The sequence below is a fragment of the Alosa sapidissima genome, chromosome 9 (assembly GCF_018492685.1).
Source record: "Alosa sapidissima isolate fAloSap1 chromosome 9, fAloSap1.pri, whole genome shotgun sequence".
Classification (NCBI taxonomy): domain Eukaryota; kingdom Metazoa; phylum Chordata; class Actinopteri; order Clupeiformes; family Clupeidae; genus Alosa; species Alosa sapidissima.
Window position 1 is genome coordinate 37,600,757 of NC_055965.1, and position 13,314 is coordinate 37,614,070.

At 41.2% G+C, this 13,314-nt stretch overlaps 2 protein-coding genes across 3 annotated transcripts; both read left to right on the plus strand.

Moving 5' to 3' along the window:
- The first annotated feature begins 400 nt into the window (after positions 1–400).
- On the plus strand, positions 401–3,305 carry LOC121719006. The gene is made up of 3 exons (XM_042104504.1): positions 401–917; positions 1,594–1,631; positions 3,101–3,305. Exons 1-3 carry the CDS (start codon positions 649–651, stop codon positions 3,292–3,294), a joined length of 501 nt encoding a protein of 166 aa, XP_041960438.1. The 5' UTR covers positions 401–648; the 3' UTR covers positions 3,295–3,305.
- On the plus strand, positions 3,305–12,111 carry LOC121718843 (NACHT, LRR and PYD domains-containing protein 12-like). 2 transcript variants are annotated; one of them, XM_042104170.1, is made up of 8 exons: positions 3,305–3,868; positions 3,935–4,731; positions 4,917–5,087; positions 6,088–6,261; positions 6,889–7,077; positions 8,522–8,692; positions 9,057–9,103; positions 11,792–12,111. In XM_042104170.1, the coding sequence occupies exons 1-8, from the start codon at positions 3,320–3,322 to the stop codon at positions 11,908–11,910; spliced, it is 2,217 nt and encodes a 738-aa protein (XP_041960104.1). In that variant the 5' UTR covers positions 3,305–3,319; the 3' UTR covers positions 11,911–12,111. The 2 variants fall into 2 exon arrangements, with proteins under 2 accessions (XP_041960104.1, XP_041960105.1); XM_042104171.1 differs by lacking the exon at positions 3,305–3,868 and having other exon boundaries at positions 3,875–4,731.
- Positions 12,112–13,314: the final 1,203 nt, after the last annotated feature.

The following is a 13,314-nucleotide window of genomic DNA, read 5'->3' on the forward strand; positions in this document are numbered from 1 at the left end:
TATGCCCTGCCATAGGCTCTGTGCATCTCTGCTGTCTTTGAAGTGTGTTGTTATTTTGTCTGTGTAATCCTTTTTTGCCTTCCTGATGCCCTGGGACAGGTTAGCCCTCGCTGTTCTTAGGCCAGCTACATCTCCAGCTCTGAAGGCTTTGTCTCTGGCCCTCAGCAGTCTGTGGACGTCTCCTGTCAGCCATGGCTTCTGGTTGGCCCGAGTGGTGATGTGTTTTATTTCTGTAACATCATTGATGCATTTGGTGATGTAGGAGGTCACAGTGTCTGTGTATTCCTCAATGTCAATGTGGTTGTTGTGGGTGGCAGCTGTTTTGAAGATATCCCAGTCTGTTGTTTCAAAGCAGTCCTGAAGTTGTGAGACGGCCCCCTCCGGCCACACGTTTATTAACACGTTATCATCCAATTAAGACTCTTTATTGTTTTTAGACCAAATATTCTTTCTTTTCTTTTAAGTTGTGTTTTTATTCAGTTGTACTGGAAACAACCTCTGTTTTTCTACAGTCGTTGCTGTTAGGTTTATAACTCACTTCTTTGCAATCTTTGCAAATCCTTGCAGTATAATCAGTAGACTAAAATGGATTGGAAATCTCTGATTGTCAGGGCTGTCCTCTGATTCAGGGATTCATAAAGGCACAACATGGACCCCCTGGAGCTTCTCCTTGGCACTCTAGAAGATCTAACTGCCAAAGACCTGAAGACGTTCCAGTTGTACCTGACTGAGGGGGCGCTGAAGGGGTTTGATCGTATTCCAAAAGGGAAGCTGGAGAAATGTGATCCCCCAGATACTGCAGGCATAATGAGGGAGGCCTATGGCAGTGAAGGTGCCCTGAGGATAACACTGCTCATCTTGAAGAAGATGAAGCACAATGACCTTGCAGACAAACTGGAGGGAGAGCTGGAGAAGAGGTAAAATAGTTGCCCCTAAGGTACATTGGTTAGAGGTGAGAAGATATAGGATAATTGCCCCTAAGGTACATTGGTTAGAGCTGAGAAGATATAGGATAGTTGCCCCGAAGGTACATTGGTTAGAGGTGAGAAGATATAGGATAATTGCCCCTAAGGTACATTGGTTAGAGCTGAGAAGATATAGGATAGTTGCCCCGAAGGTACATTGGTTAGAGGTGAGAAGATATAGGATAATTGCCCCTAAGGTACATTGGTTAGAGGTGAGAAGATATAGGATAATTGCCCCTAAGGTACATTGGTTAGAGGTGAGAAGATATAGGATAATTGCCCCTAAGGTACATTGGTTAGAGGTGAGAAGATATAGGATAGTTGCCCCGAAGGTACATTGGTTAGAGGTGAGAAGATATAGGATAGTTGCCCCGAAGGTACATTGGTTAGAGGTGAGAAGATATAGGATAGTTGCCCCGAAGGTACATTGGTTAGAGGTGAGAAGATATAGTATAGTTGCTCCTAAGGCACATTGGTTAGAGGTGAGAAGATATAGGATAGTTGCCCTTAAGGTACATTGGTTAGAGGTGTAGAGTGTTCTAGAGAGTTCTGCCCAGATCTGTAGAACTTCACTGTAACCTAATCCACAAAACGTACAACCTTTGTTTTATATCTCTCTTGTCCTCAGTGGCCCAGCGGTGTCGGTAGATATGGATAAGGGATCTGGTAAGTACATTAGCAATATCAAAATCAATGCATTTTACCTGCCTGAGTCACTTAAACATAGTAGCTTTACTTTGTGTGGATTGGATCATATTTGACCTCTTCTGTGCATCTTCAGCTGTGCTTTATACGAGCCTTTCACTATAGCCCAGTGCATCTTCAGCTGTGCTTTATACGAGCCTTTCACTATAGCCCAGTGCATCTTCAGCTGTGCTTTATACGAGCCTTTCACTATAGCCCAGTGCATCTTCAGCTGTGCTGCTTTATACGAGCCTTTCACTATAGCCCAGTGCATCTTCAGCTGTGCTTTATACGAGCCTTTCACTATAGCCCAGTGCATCTTCAGCTGTGCTGCTTTATACGAGCCTTTCACTATAGCCCAGTGCATCTTCAGCTGTGCTTTATACGAGCCTTTCACATTAGCCCAGTGCATCTTCAGCTGTGCTTTATATGAGCCTTTCACTATAGCCCAGTGCATCTTCAGCTGTGCTGCTTTATACGAGCCTTTCACTATAGCCCAGTGCATCTTCAGCTGTGCTGCTTTATACGAGCCTTTCACTATAGCCCAGTGCATCTTCAGCTGTGCTTTATAAGAGCCTTTCACTATAGGCATCTTCAGCTGTGCTGCTTTATACGAGCCTTTCACTATAGCCCAGGTTTCTTTTGCTCAGCGCCGTAATAATTTTTAAAGGGTGTAAGATTTAGATTTTTGGATCATGTGCCAGACCACACCTTTTGTCTTGCCTTGTAAAATAATAAAATACTTGTACGATATGAATAAGACTTGTACGATATAAATAAGACTTGTACGATATGAATAAGATATGTACGATATGAATAAGACTTGTATGAATAAGACATGTACGATATGAATAAGACTTGTACAATATGAATAAGACTTGTACGATATAAATAAGACATGTACGATATGAATAAGACTTGTACGATATGAGTAAGATATGAATAAGATTTGTATGATATGAATAAGACTTGTACGATATGAATAAGACTTGTACGATATGAATAAGACATGTACGATATGAATAAGATATGTACGATATGAATAAGACTTGTATGAATAAGACATGTATGATATGAATAAGACTTGTACGATATGAATAAGACTTGTACGATATAAATAAGACATGTACGATATGAATAAGACTTGTACGATATGAATAAGACATGTACGATATGAATAAGACTTGTACGATATAAATAAGACATGTACGATATGAATAAGACTTGTACGATATGAGTAAGATATGAATAAGACTTGTATGATATGAATAAGACTTGTATGATATGAATAAGACTCGTACGATATGAATAAGACTTGCATCGCACTTTTCACCACGTTGCGTCAGGATGAATCACAGTAGGGTCCCCAGTGTTGTTCATGTTAGCCTAGAGCATGTTTTCCTAGCCTTTCATTTGCTTTCTTCATAAAAAAGTCTGTATTTGTCAAACAGAATCTGCCATCCAACAGCAACTTAAGGCTGAACTGAAGGACAAAGGTGTCTGTGCAGAAGTTCTGTCTAGACTGGGCAGAAGAAAGGGCCAATCAGGATATTTATTTAATCTTTGTGCTTCCTTTCGGAGAGCTGAACTTACTTCAAACAGAGGAGTACAGTCTCTTGTCACTTTTGATATACTTCCACCCTGAACTTATGGACTTGAATGCTGTTAAGATGGATAAGAACTCAAAGATTCTGTTCATCTTTGATGGTCTAGATGAAAGTAAACTTGAGCTGAATTTCCGAAGTGAACAGAGGCAGCATGACTTGAGACAGACATCATCTGTGAGTCAACTGCTAACAAATCTCATTCAAGGGCATCTGCTCCAGTCGTCTCTCATCTGGATCACATCATGGCCTGCAGCAGTCAATCTAATCCCTTCTCGTTATGTGGACAAGTGGACAGAAATACGTGGATTTAATGACACGCAGAAGGATGAATACTTCAGCAGGAGATTCTCAAATAGCCATATTAACAAAATCATTTCACAAATCAAAACAAGAAGGAGCCTCTACATCATGTGCCACATACCAGTCTTCTGTTGGATTCTTGTCTGCGTGCTTCAGGACATGCTGTCTCCTGACAGCAATATGGATATTCCAAAAACTATGACTGAACTGTTCATCCACTTTCTTCTCATCCAGACCAACAGGAAGAACCAGATATGTTCTGGGCAAAGTGAAACGGACAGAAGCAAGCTAATGCAGAGACACAAAGAACACATGCTGAGATGGTCTGGGCAAAGTGAAACGGACAGAAGCAAGCTAATGCAGAGACACAAAGAACACATGCTGAGATGGTCTGAACTGGCGTTTAGACAACTAGAAAAGGAGAACATTGTGTTTAGCAAAAAAGATCTGAGAGAAAGTGGCATTGAGGACAGTGAAATTAAAGAATACTCTGAGGTGTGCACCGAGATCTTCAAGAAAGACCGTATGTTCTACAAAAGAACATTCTACTGCTTTGTTCATCTGAGTGTTCAGGACTTTCTGGCAGCTCTTCATGTGTTCTATAGTTTTGTGAATAAGAACCATAAGGCGCTGGAGTCCTTCACAGTGCCAAGTACCAGCAGCCAAGAAGAGGAGAGACCCAAAGAACCTCATGAAGACGATGTCTGCCAAGATGAGATGTCATTGCACGTTCTGTTAACTAGAGCAGTGGACAAATCCCTAGAGAGCAAGAATGGACACCTAGATCTTTTCCTGCGCTTCCTTTTGGGAATATCACTGGAGTCCAATCAAGAACTCTTGGAAGGCCTACTGCTTCAGGTAGAGGACATCTCTGCAAGTCTCGAGACAACCACTGAGTACATCAAGAAGATTCTAAGCGAGGGCAGTAATTCTGTTGAGAGATGCCTGAATCTGTTACTCTGTTTACTTGAAATGAAGGACAGCTCACTTCATGAGAACACTAAAGAGTATGTGAAATCTGGTCAGCAGCTGACCCCAGCCCAGTGTTCATTACAGGCGTTCATACTTCTGATGTCAGAGGAAGTACTGGATGACTTTGATCTAACCATGTACAGGACGTCCCAGGAGGGTCGCGAACGATTGCTCATTGTGCTGAGGAGCTGCAGAAAGGCTCGGTAAGTCTGAATATTTTCCCATTCCATGTATCGTAGTTACGGGACCTCTGAACAGTGTGATGGCCCATATCTTTTGATGGAACTGTCTGCAGGATCATGAGGAGCTGTGTAATAAACTGAAAACAATTAATTAATTAATTTTTAAGTTGAAATCAAGTTGAAGTATGTGTCTCCTCCCATTGTAGATTGAAGGGCTGTGGTCTCAGTGAAAAATCCTGTGGGGTTATATCCGCTAATCTCCAATCTGAAAGTGCATGCCTGAGGGAGTTGGACCTGAGCTCTAATCCCCTGTGTGATGCTGGGGTGGAGTGTCTGTCTGCTGGACTGAAACACACATGCACACTAGAGACCCTGAGGTCAGTATGCAGTCTTTAACCAGACAGCCATTTGTCCACACACATACACTGAGGTCAGTATGCAGTCTTTAAACAGACAGCCATTTGTCCACACACATACACTGATGTTAGTATGCAGTCTTTAACCAGACAGCCATTTGTCCACACACATACACTGAGGTCATTATGCAGTCTTTAAACAGACCGTCATTTGTCCACACACATACACTGAGGTCAGTATGCAGTCTTTAACCAGACAGCCATTTGTCCACACACATACACTGAGGTCAGTATGCAGTCTTTAACCAGACAGCCATTTGTCCACACACATACACTGAGGTCAGTATGCAGTCTTTAACCAGACAGCCATTTGTCCACACACATACTCTGAGGTCAGTATGCAGTCTTTAACCAGACAGCCATTTGTCCACACACATACACTGAGGTCATTATGCAGTCTTTAAACAGACAGCCATTTGTCCACACACATACACTGAGGTCATTATGCAGTCTTTAACCAGACAGCCATTTGTCCACACACATACACTGTGGTCATTATGCAGTCTTTAACCAGACAGCCATTTGTCCACACACATACACTGAGGTCATTATGCAGTCTTTAACCAGACAGCCATTTGTCCACACACATACACTGATGTTAGTATGCAGTCTTTAACCAGACAGCCATTTGTCCACACACATACACTGAGGTCATTATGCAGTCTTTAACCAGACAGCCATTTGTCCACACACATACACTGAGGTCATTATGCAGTCTTTAACCAGACAGCCATTTGTCCACACACATACACTGATGTTAGTATGCAGTCTTTAACCAGACAGCCATTTGTCCTCCTTATTACCACCAAGCAAATTATAAACACACCAAACTGTCTCAGTGTAGTTTGTTGTTGAGACATATCACACCACAAACTATAAATCCACTTGCTTAACAGGTATCCATCTAGCTACTTGCTTAACAGGTGATTCTGATTCTCTTCTGTCTGTCTTCTGACTGCAGACTGGCTGGCTGTGGTCTCAGTGGACATTCCTGTAGGACTCTATCATCAGTTCTCCAGTCAGGAAGCTCACAGCTGAGAGAGTTGGACCTGAGCTCTAATCCTCTGATGGATTCTGGAGTGGAATATTTGTCTGGTGGACTGAAGCACATTAACTGCAGACTGGACACACTAAGGTTAGCCAAGTGAAGTACACTAACTGCAGACTGGACACATTGAGGTTAGCCAAGTGAAGTACACTAACTGCAGACTGGACAAACTAAGGTTAGCCAAGTGAAGTACACTAACTGCAGACTGGACACATTGAGGTTAGCCAAGTGAAGTACACTAACTGCAGACTGGACAAACTAAGGTTAGCCAAGTGAAGTACACTAACTGCAGACTGGACACATTGAGGTTAGCCAAGTGAAGTACACTAACTGCAGACTGGACACATTGAGGTTAGCCAAGTGAAGTACACTAACTGCAGACTGGACATATTGAGGTTAGCCAAGTTAAATTAGATGTGCAATAGCATAGGGAATGTCATTGGCAATTTCAATTTTTGGAAAATAATTCAGTATCCAGAGATGCGTACACATGTACAGTATATGTTTGATATAAAATTCATCACACTTCATTTCCTATAACAGAGTACATAAATGAATTCAATATAAAAACTGCTAGATTTTAATAATCCATCAATTTCCATATTTACAAAATAACGTTTTATACAAACATGTGTGTGGTCTCCTCAAGTAAATATCTATTGGGATAAATATACCTAAATATTTCAAATACAAAATGTATGTGTTGTCTTGCAGACTTGCTGACTGTGAACTCACAAGTAGTGCTTGCAAAGCATTGGCCTCAGTTCTCCACTCAGACAACTCCCACCTTACAAAGATGGATCTTAAGAAGCTGGATCTGACCAACAATGACTTGACCGATTCTGGAGTGAAGGAGCTGTGTGCTGCTCTGGGACATCGGAGCTGTAAACTGGAGCTGTTGAGGTTGGTATTCATGTATTTATACACTTCAGCTGTAAACTGGAGCTGTTGAGGTTGGTATTCATGTATTTATACACTTCAGCTGTAAACTGGAGCTGTTGAGGTTGGTATTCATGTATTTATACACTTCAGCTGTAAACTGGAGCTGTTGAGGTTGGTATTCATGTATTTATACACTTCAGCTGTAAACTGGAGCTGTTGAGGTTGGTATTCATGTATTTACACACTTCAGCTGTAAACTGGAGCTGTTGAGGTTGGTATTCATGTATTTATACACTTCAGCTGTAAACTGGAGTTGTTGAGGTTGGTATTCATGTATTTACACACTTCAGCTGTAAACTGGAGTTGTTGAGGTTGGTATTCATGTATTTATACACTTCAGCTGTAAACTGGAGCTGATGAGGTTGGTATTCATGTATTTATACACTTCAGCTGTAAACTGGAGTTGTTGAGGTTGGTATTCATGTATTTATACACTTCAGCTGTAAACTGGAGCTGATGAGGTTGGTATTCATGTATTTACACACTTCAGCTGTAAACTGGAGCTGATGAGGTTGGTATTCATGTATTTACACACTTCAGCTGTAAACTGGAGCTGATGAGGTTGGTATTCATGTATTTATACACTTCAGCTGTAAACTGGAGCTGATGAGGTTGGTATTCATGTATTTATACACTTCAGCTGTAAACTGGAGTTGTTGAGGTTGGTATTCATGTATTTATACACTTCAGCTGTAAACTGGAGCTGATGAGGTCTGTGTTTGTGCTGCGACATGAATGTGCGACAGCAAATGTTCAACATCCTGTTTTGTATTGATGATGGATCTTTTGTATTGAGTTTGTGTTTGTACTAAGAGATACACTGATGGTTGTGTAAACATCCCAGCTGAAAAAAAAACAGCCTGACCAGCTAATGATGGTCATACAGACTGATGAGAAGATCACACTTACATGTCCAGATTGATAAATGGTCACACCAGCATGTCCAGATTGATAAGAAGATCACACCTGCATCTCCAGATTGATAAAATGGTCACACCAGCATGTGCAGATTGATAAGATGATCATCACACCAGCATGTCCAGCTTGTGGCCCAAGCAGCTAAACCAGCAACACTTGAATAAAAGTAAAACCACATTCAACCAGCTGAAACCAGCTACCAGAATAAGCTGTTTTTTAGCTGTTTTTTGTCAGCAGGGATGTTCATCATCCTGTTTTGAATTAATCTTTTGTTTTGAAGGCTGACCACATCCTGTTTTGTATTGATCTTTTGTATTGAGGGATGACCACATCCTGTTTTGTATTGATCTTTTGTATTGAGGGATGACCACATCCTGTTTTGTATTGATCTTTTGTATTGAGGGATGACCACATCCTGTTTTGTATTGATCTTTTGTATTGAGGGATGACCACATTTCCTGATACAGAATATGTTTGTGTCCTTCAGGCTCTCTGGGTGCCTCATCTCACAGAGGGGATGTGAGTTTATAGTCTCAGCGCTGACATCAAACCCTGACTCCCACCTCACTGAACTGGACCTGAGCTACAATCATCCAGGAGACGCTGGGCTACAGATTCTATCAGCACTGCCTGAGGGACGAGTGAAAATGAAAGTCAAGTAAGTGGCGTGAGTTTTGAAAATCCCATAAATGGCCTGAAGACACGTGGGCTGAAGAGAGAGGCTTACTGAAGATACATAAAGACAATTCGTTCAGTCAGAAAAACTCAGGATATAGTATGTTTGGTCTTGGATATGTTAGGGGGCTATCTATTGAAATGCTATGGTAGTATGTTAGGGGGCTATCTATTGAAATGCTATGGTAGTATGCTAGGGGGCGATTTATTGAAATGCTATGGTAGTGTATGTGGGAGAATCTAGCAATTGAGCTGAATTCATTAAAATAACTTTATATTTTAGGTCAGAAACCAAACCAAAGTCTTATTTGATCACTGACATCTGTTTCTATCTTCTCCTCCTACAGTATTGATAACTGTTCCAAACGCACGCTGAAGAAAGGAAAGGAGAAATGTAAGTGATACTCTATGAGATTTGGTCCTTTCACACCAAGAACGATAAATAGAGCGATAACTATAACGACAAAAGAATATTGTTTTAGCTCATATGAATGACGACCTCCACATATACCGGTAAACTATAACTTTAATGAGATGAAGAACGATATTGTTGGAGATCATTTAATGACATGAAGAACGATATTGTTGGTGATCATTTAGTGACATGAAGAACAATATTGTTGGAGATCATTTAATGACATGAAGAACGATATTGTTGGTGATCATTTAATGACATGAAGAACGATATTGTTGGAGATCATTTAATGACATGAAGAACGATATTGTTGGGGATCATTTTGTGAACGATTTTGAGAATGACAAAAAGCTGACTGCCAATCAGAATCCATCAAATGTTAGCCGTCACATTCATCAACACAAATAGAGACTTTTCTTACAGTTGGTCAGTGTGGACGCTTCTATCGTTATGGTTATGGTTATCGTTATTGTTATCATTACAGGTGTGAACGGCCCTATACTCTGTTCTTCTATGCTGCTGATTTATTTCTCTTGAGACGAAGACTAGACGTTACTGCCACAATACCCCCACAGTAAGATGCTGTCACAATGTGATACAGTGTGATAGACTGTAAATGTCAGGCCATTACTCACACAGTTATTATGCAGTACACTCAGTCCCAAAATGGGGTAGGTTATATAGTGTATGGATCAATGTTATTATTGTCCAAGCGTTTATCCCAAATAGCCTCCAGGCATGTATCCTAATTCAGTAGTGTAGATAACCTTCAAGTGCTTATCCTAATTCAGTAGTGTAGATAGCCTTCAAGAGTTTATCCTAATTCAGTAGTGTAGATAGCCTTCAAGTGTTTATCCTAATTCAGTTGTACAGTGGCATGTATCCTAATTCAGTAGTGTGGATAGCCTTCAACTGTTTATTCTAATTCAGTAGTACAGTGGCATTTATCCTAATTCAGTACAGATAGCGTTTATCCAAATTCAGTAGTACAGATCGTGTTTATCCTAATTTTGTACAGATAACCTACAAGTGTCCAAAGGAAACTTTTAAGACCAAAGGAAATGTTTAATGTGTCTTAATCAGTGTTGGGCAAGTTACTGGAAATGAGTAATTAGGTAAGGGATAATGTATAGAACGCCGGTCATTATTGGGAAAATAAGTCCCGACAGGGCGAACCGGACCCCGACGCACAGTGGAGGGGTCTTGTTCCGCCCTGAAGGGACTATACATTATCCCACTTATAACACGGCTCCCCACGATATGACTTTAGCCTACATAGGCTAGCCTATTTGTTACCGTTCATCGTGGCATTTGTTGAAACAAATAGTTCGAAACAACACACGCTGTACTTGAATCAAACATTCTTTAGAACACAGCTGATCAACCGTCTGCTTTCACTTTTGAATGAAGTTTCAGTCCTTGCATAGTGATCTGGTAGTGATATGAAATACCTGAATTAGAAGCACAAACTCCATTGCCATTGACAGCCATCATTATTTTTTTCAGAGGTCCTTTCCTCGGAAATAATGACCACTAGAACTTTGGGAAATCCCATTCAAGTCAATGGAGTGTTCTACTTGCCTTGTGAAGAGCCGTGTAAAAATTACAGTTACTAGTTACTTCTTTCAAAAGTAATTGAATTACTTTACCCATTACCGTATATCAAAAGTAATTAGTTACTAAAGAAAGTCATGTTTGTGAGTTACATTTATGTCTGCTTTTAAAATGTCAATGTGAACAGTACTGAACCGTCACACACACAATGAACATAATTTGTAGACATATTTATTGTAGTCTCAACCCTTCAAATCAAACAGTAGCCTTGTACATGAGTTCTCAAACTTTTACCTTTGAAGAACCAGCTCAATAAGGTGTTCCAAAGATAAATTATATGTTCTGTTGAAGACAAATGAACCCATAACACCGTGGATGTCAATTCCGATGTAAACATAGCTTAGTGCAAATAACTCAAATTGTTATATTGTACGCTATTTGTGGAGGGTTCTTTATTTGGAAAGTGAAATCTGCATTTTTCTCTCGAGTTAAACTTGTGCGTGTCTGTGCCAAGGCTATGTAGGCATATTGGTGTTGTGTTGTGGCTATGTTGTAAGAATGTAAAATGAATATAACGAGGAATTTGTGCAATAGGCGAAGAAGAGCAGAAAGGTGAACAAAAATGCGCCTACTGCACCACGTGGAGTTTATGAGATGGAAACAATAGAGAAACGCATTTAAGATGTCCATTTAAATTGTAGCCTGAACTCTTGCGTGATTAAAATAATATAATAAGAAATAAGGAGGAATGTGAGGAGAGTTACACAGTAAGCTATTAACTGTAAAGAATACATCTGCAATGGAAACACGGAACACAATTGTGGGAAACACTGCTAAGGTCGGGTAACGTTAGATCAGAAGCAGCAAATGTGGATCAGTCATCTTGTCTGCTGAAGTCGTTCATGTTTTACACAAGATAAACAGAGTAATACGAGTAACAAACTCATTTAAATTTCAGTAAAAAAAAAATACTTCTCTAAATTCTTAATTTAGTAAAAGGGGAGATGGTTTCATGTGTCTTAATTGATCAAAAGAGCAAATTTGATAAGAAAAAGGGAAGATGTATGACCCATTTGTGATGGGTGTTGTCTGCTCTGTGTGTTGTGTGTGCAGACGCCTGTGAGCTCACCCAGGACCCAAACACTGCACACAGGAAACTCTTTCTGTCTGAGGGGAACGTGAGGGTGACAGGCGTCAAGGGAGAGCAGCCGTATCCAGATCAGATGTGTTGATTGTTCTATAGATGATGGGCCGTACAGGGATCAAAAGTCATTGGCTAACATCAATCATGTTAAGGCCAAAGTTCCAGTGTCTGAATCACACACCCTCAGACTCCATCTGTTATATATGTAAATTATAAGCATATAATCATGCACTTAGTTCTTTAAGCGCTTCTTATGTGTTATGGTTTGTATAATATTGTTTTATTTCCATTAGGCTGTTGATTAATTTGACATTATTGTTTATTATTGATATTCTCCTTAATGTAGTCTTACCATGTCATTGTTTTTTTTTTATATTATTGATTGAATGGACATTATTGTTTATTATTGCTTTATCCCTCAATATGCTCATTGGTGTATATAGGAGAGGGCTATGAACATCTAGAGTGTGAAGCAGAGGTCTATGTACATCTAGAGTGCTCATTGGTGTGTGAAGGAGAGGGCTATGTACATCTAGAGTGCTCATTGGTGTGTGAAGGAGAGGTCTATGTACATCTAGAGTGCTCATTGGTGTGTGAAGGAGAGGGCTATGTACATCTAGAGTGCTCATTGGTGTGTGAAGCAGAGGCCTATGTACATCTAGAGTGCTCATTGGTGTATGGGGGGGCAGCCGTGGCCTACTGGTTAGCACTCTGGACTTGTAACCGGAGAGTTGCCGGTTTGAACCCCGACCAGTAGGCACGGCTGAAGTGCCCTTGAGCAAGGTACCTGACCCCTCACTGCTCCCCGACCAGTAGGCACGGCTGAAGTGTCCTTGAGCAAGTAACCTGACCCCTCACTGCTCCCATAGCGCTGCTGTAACAAGGCAGCTCACTGCGCCGGGTTAGTATAAGTATATACTGTATACTCTTTTGATCCCGGGAGGGAAATGTGTGGGTTAGTGTGTGCTTCACCTCACTGTGTGCTCTGTGTGTTCACTTGAGCTCTCATTGGAGTGCTGACATGCGCATCTTTTTTAGATGGTGAACTTGAGCAAAGGAAAGCCCTTTAATTGGACGGGCAAGACTGACAAGAGGGCAGGCCTAGGCCCGTCCAGGCCTGTGGCTACGCCTATGAGACTGCTACTCTGTGTGGTATGGCAACACTACAGTAAAGGAGAAGAAGGCCCACCAGAGGATTATTAAAACAGCAGCGAGGACCACAGGAACAGAGCTCCCCTCCATAGACTCCCTGTACACAGTCCGCTGCAGGAGCAAAGCTCCCCTCCATAGACTCCCTGTACACAGTCCGCTGCAGGAGCAAAGCTCCCCTCCATAGACTCCCTGTACACAGTCCGCTGCAGGAGCAAAGCTCCCCTCAATAGACTCCCTGTACACAGTCCGCTGCAGGAGCAAAGCTCCCCTCCATAGACTCCCTGTACACAGTCCGCTGCAGGAGCAAAGCTCCCCTCCATAGACTCCCTGTACACAGTCC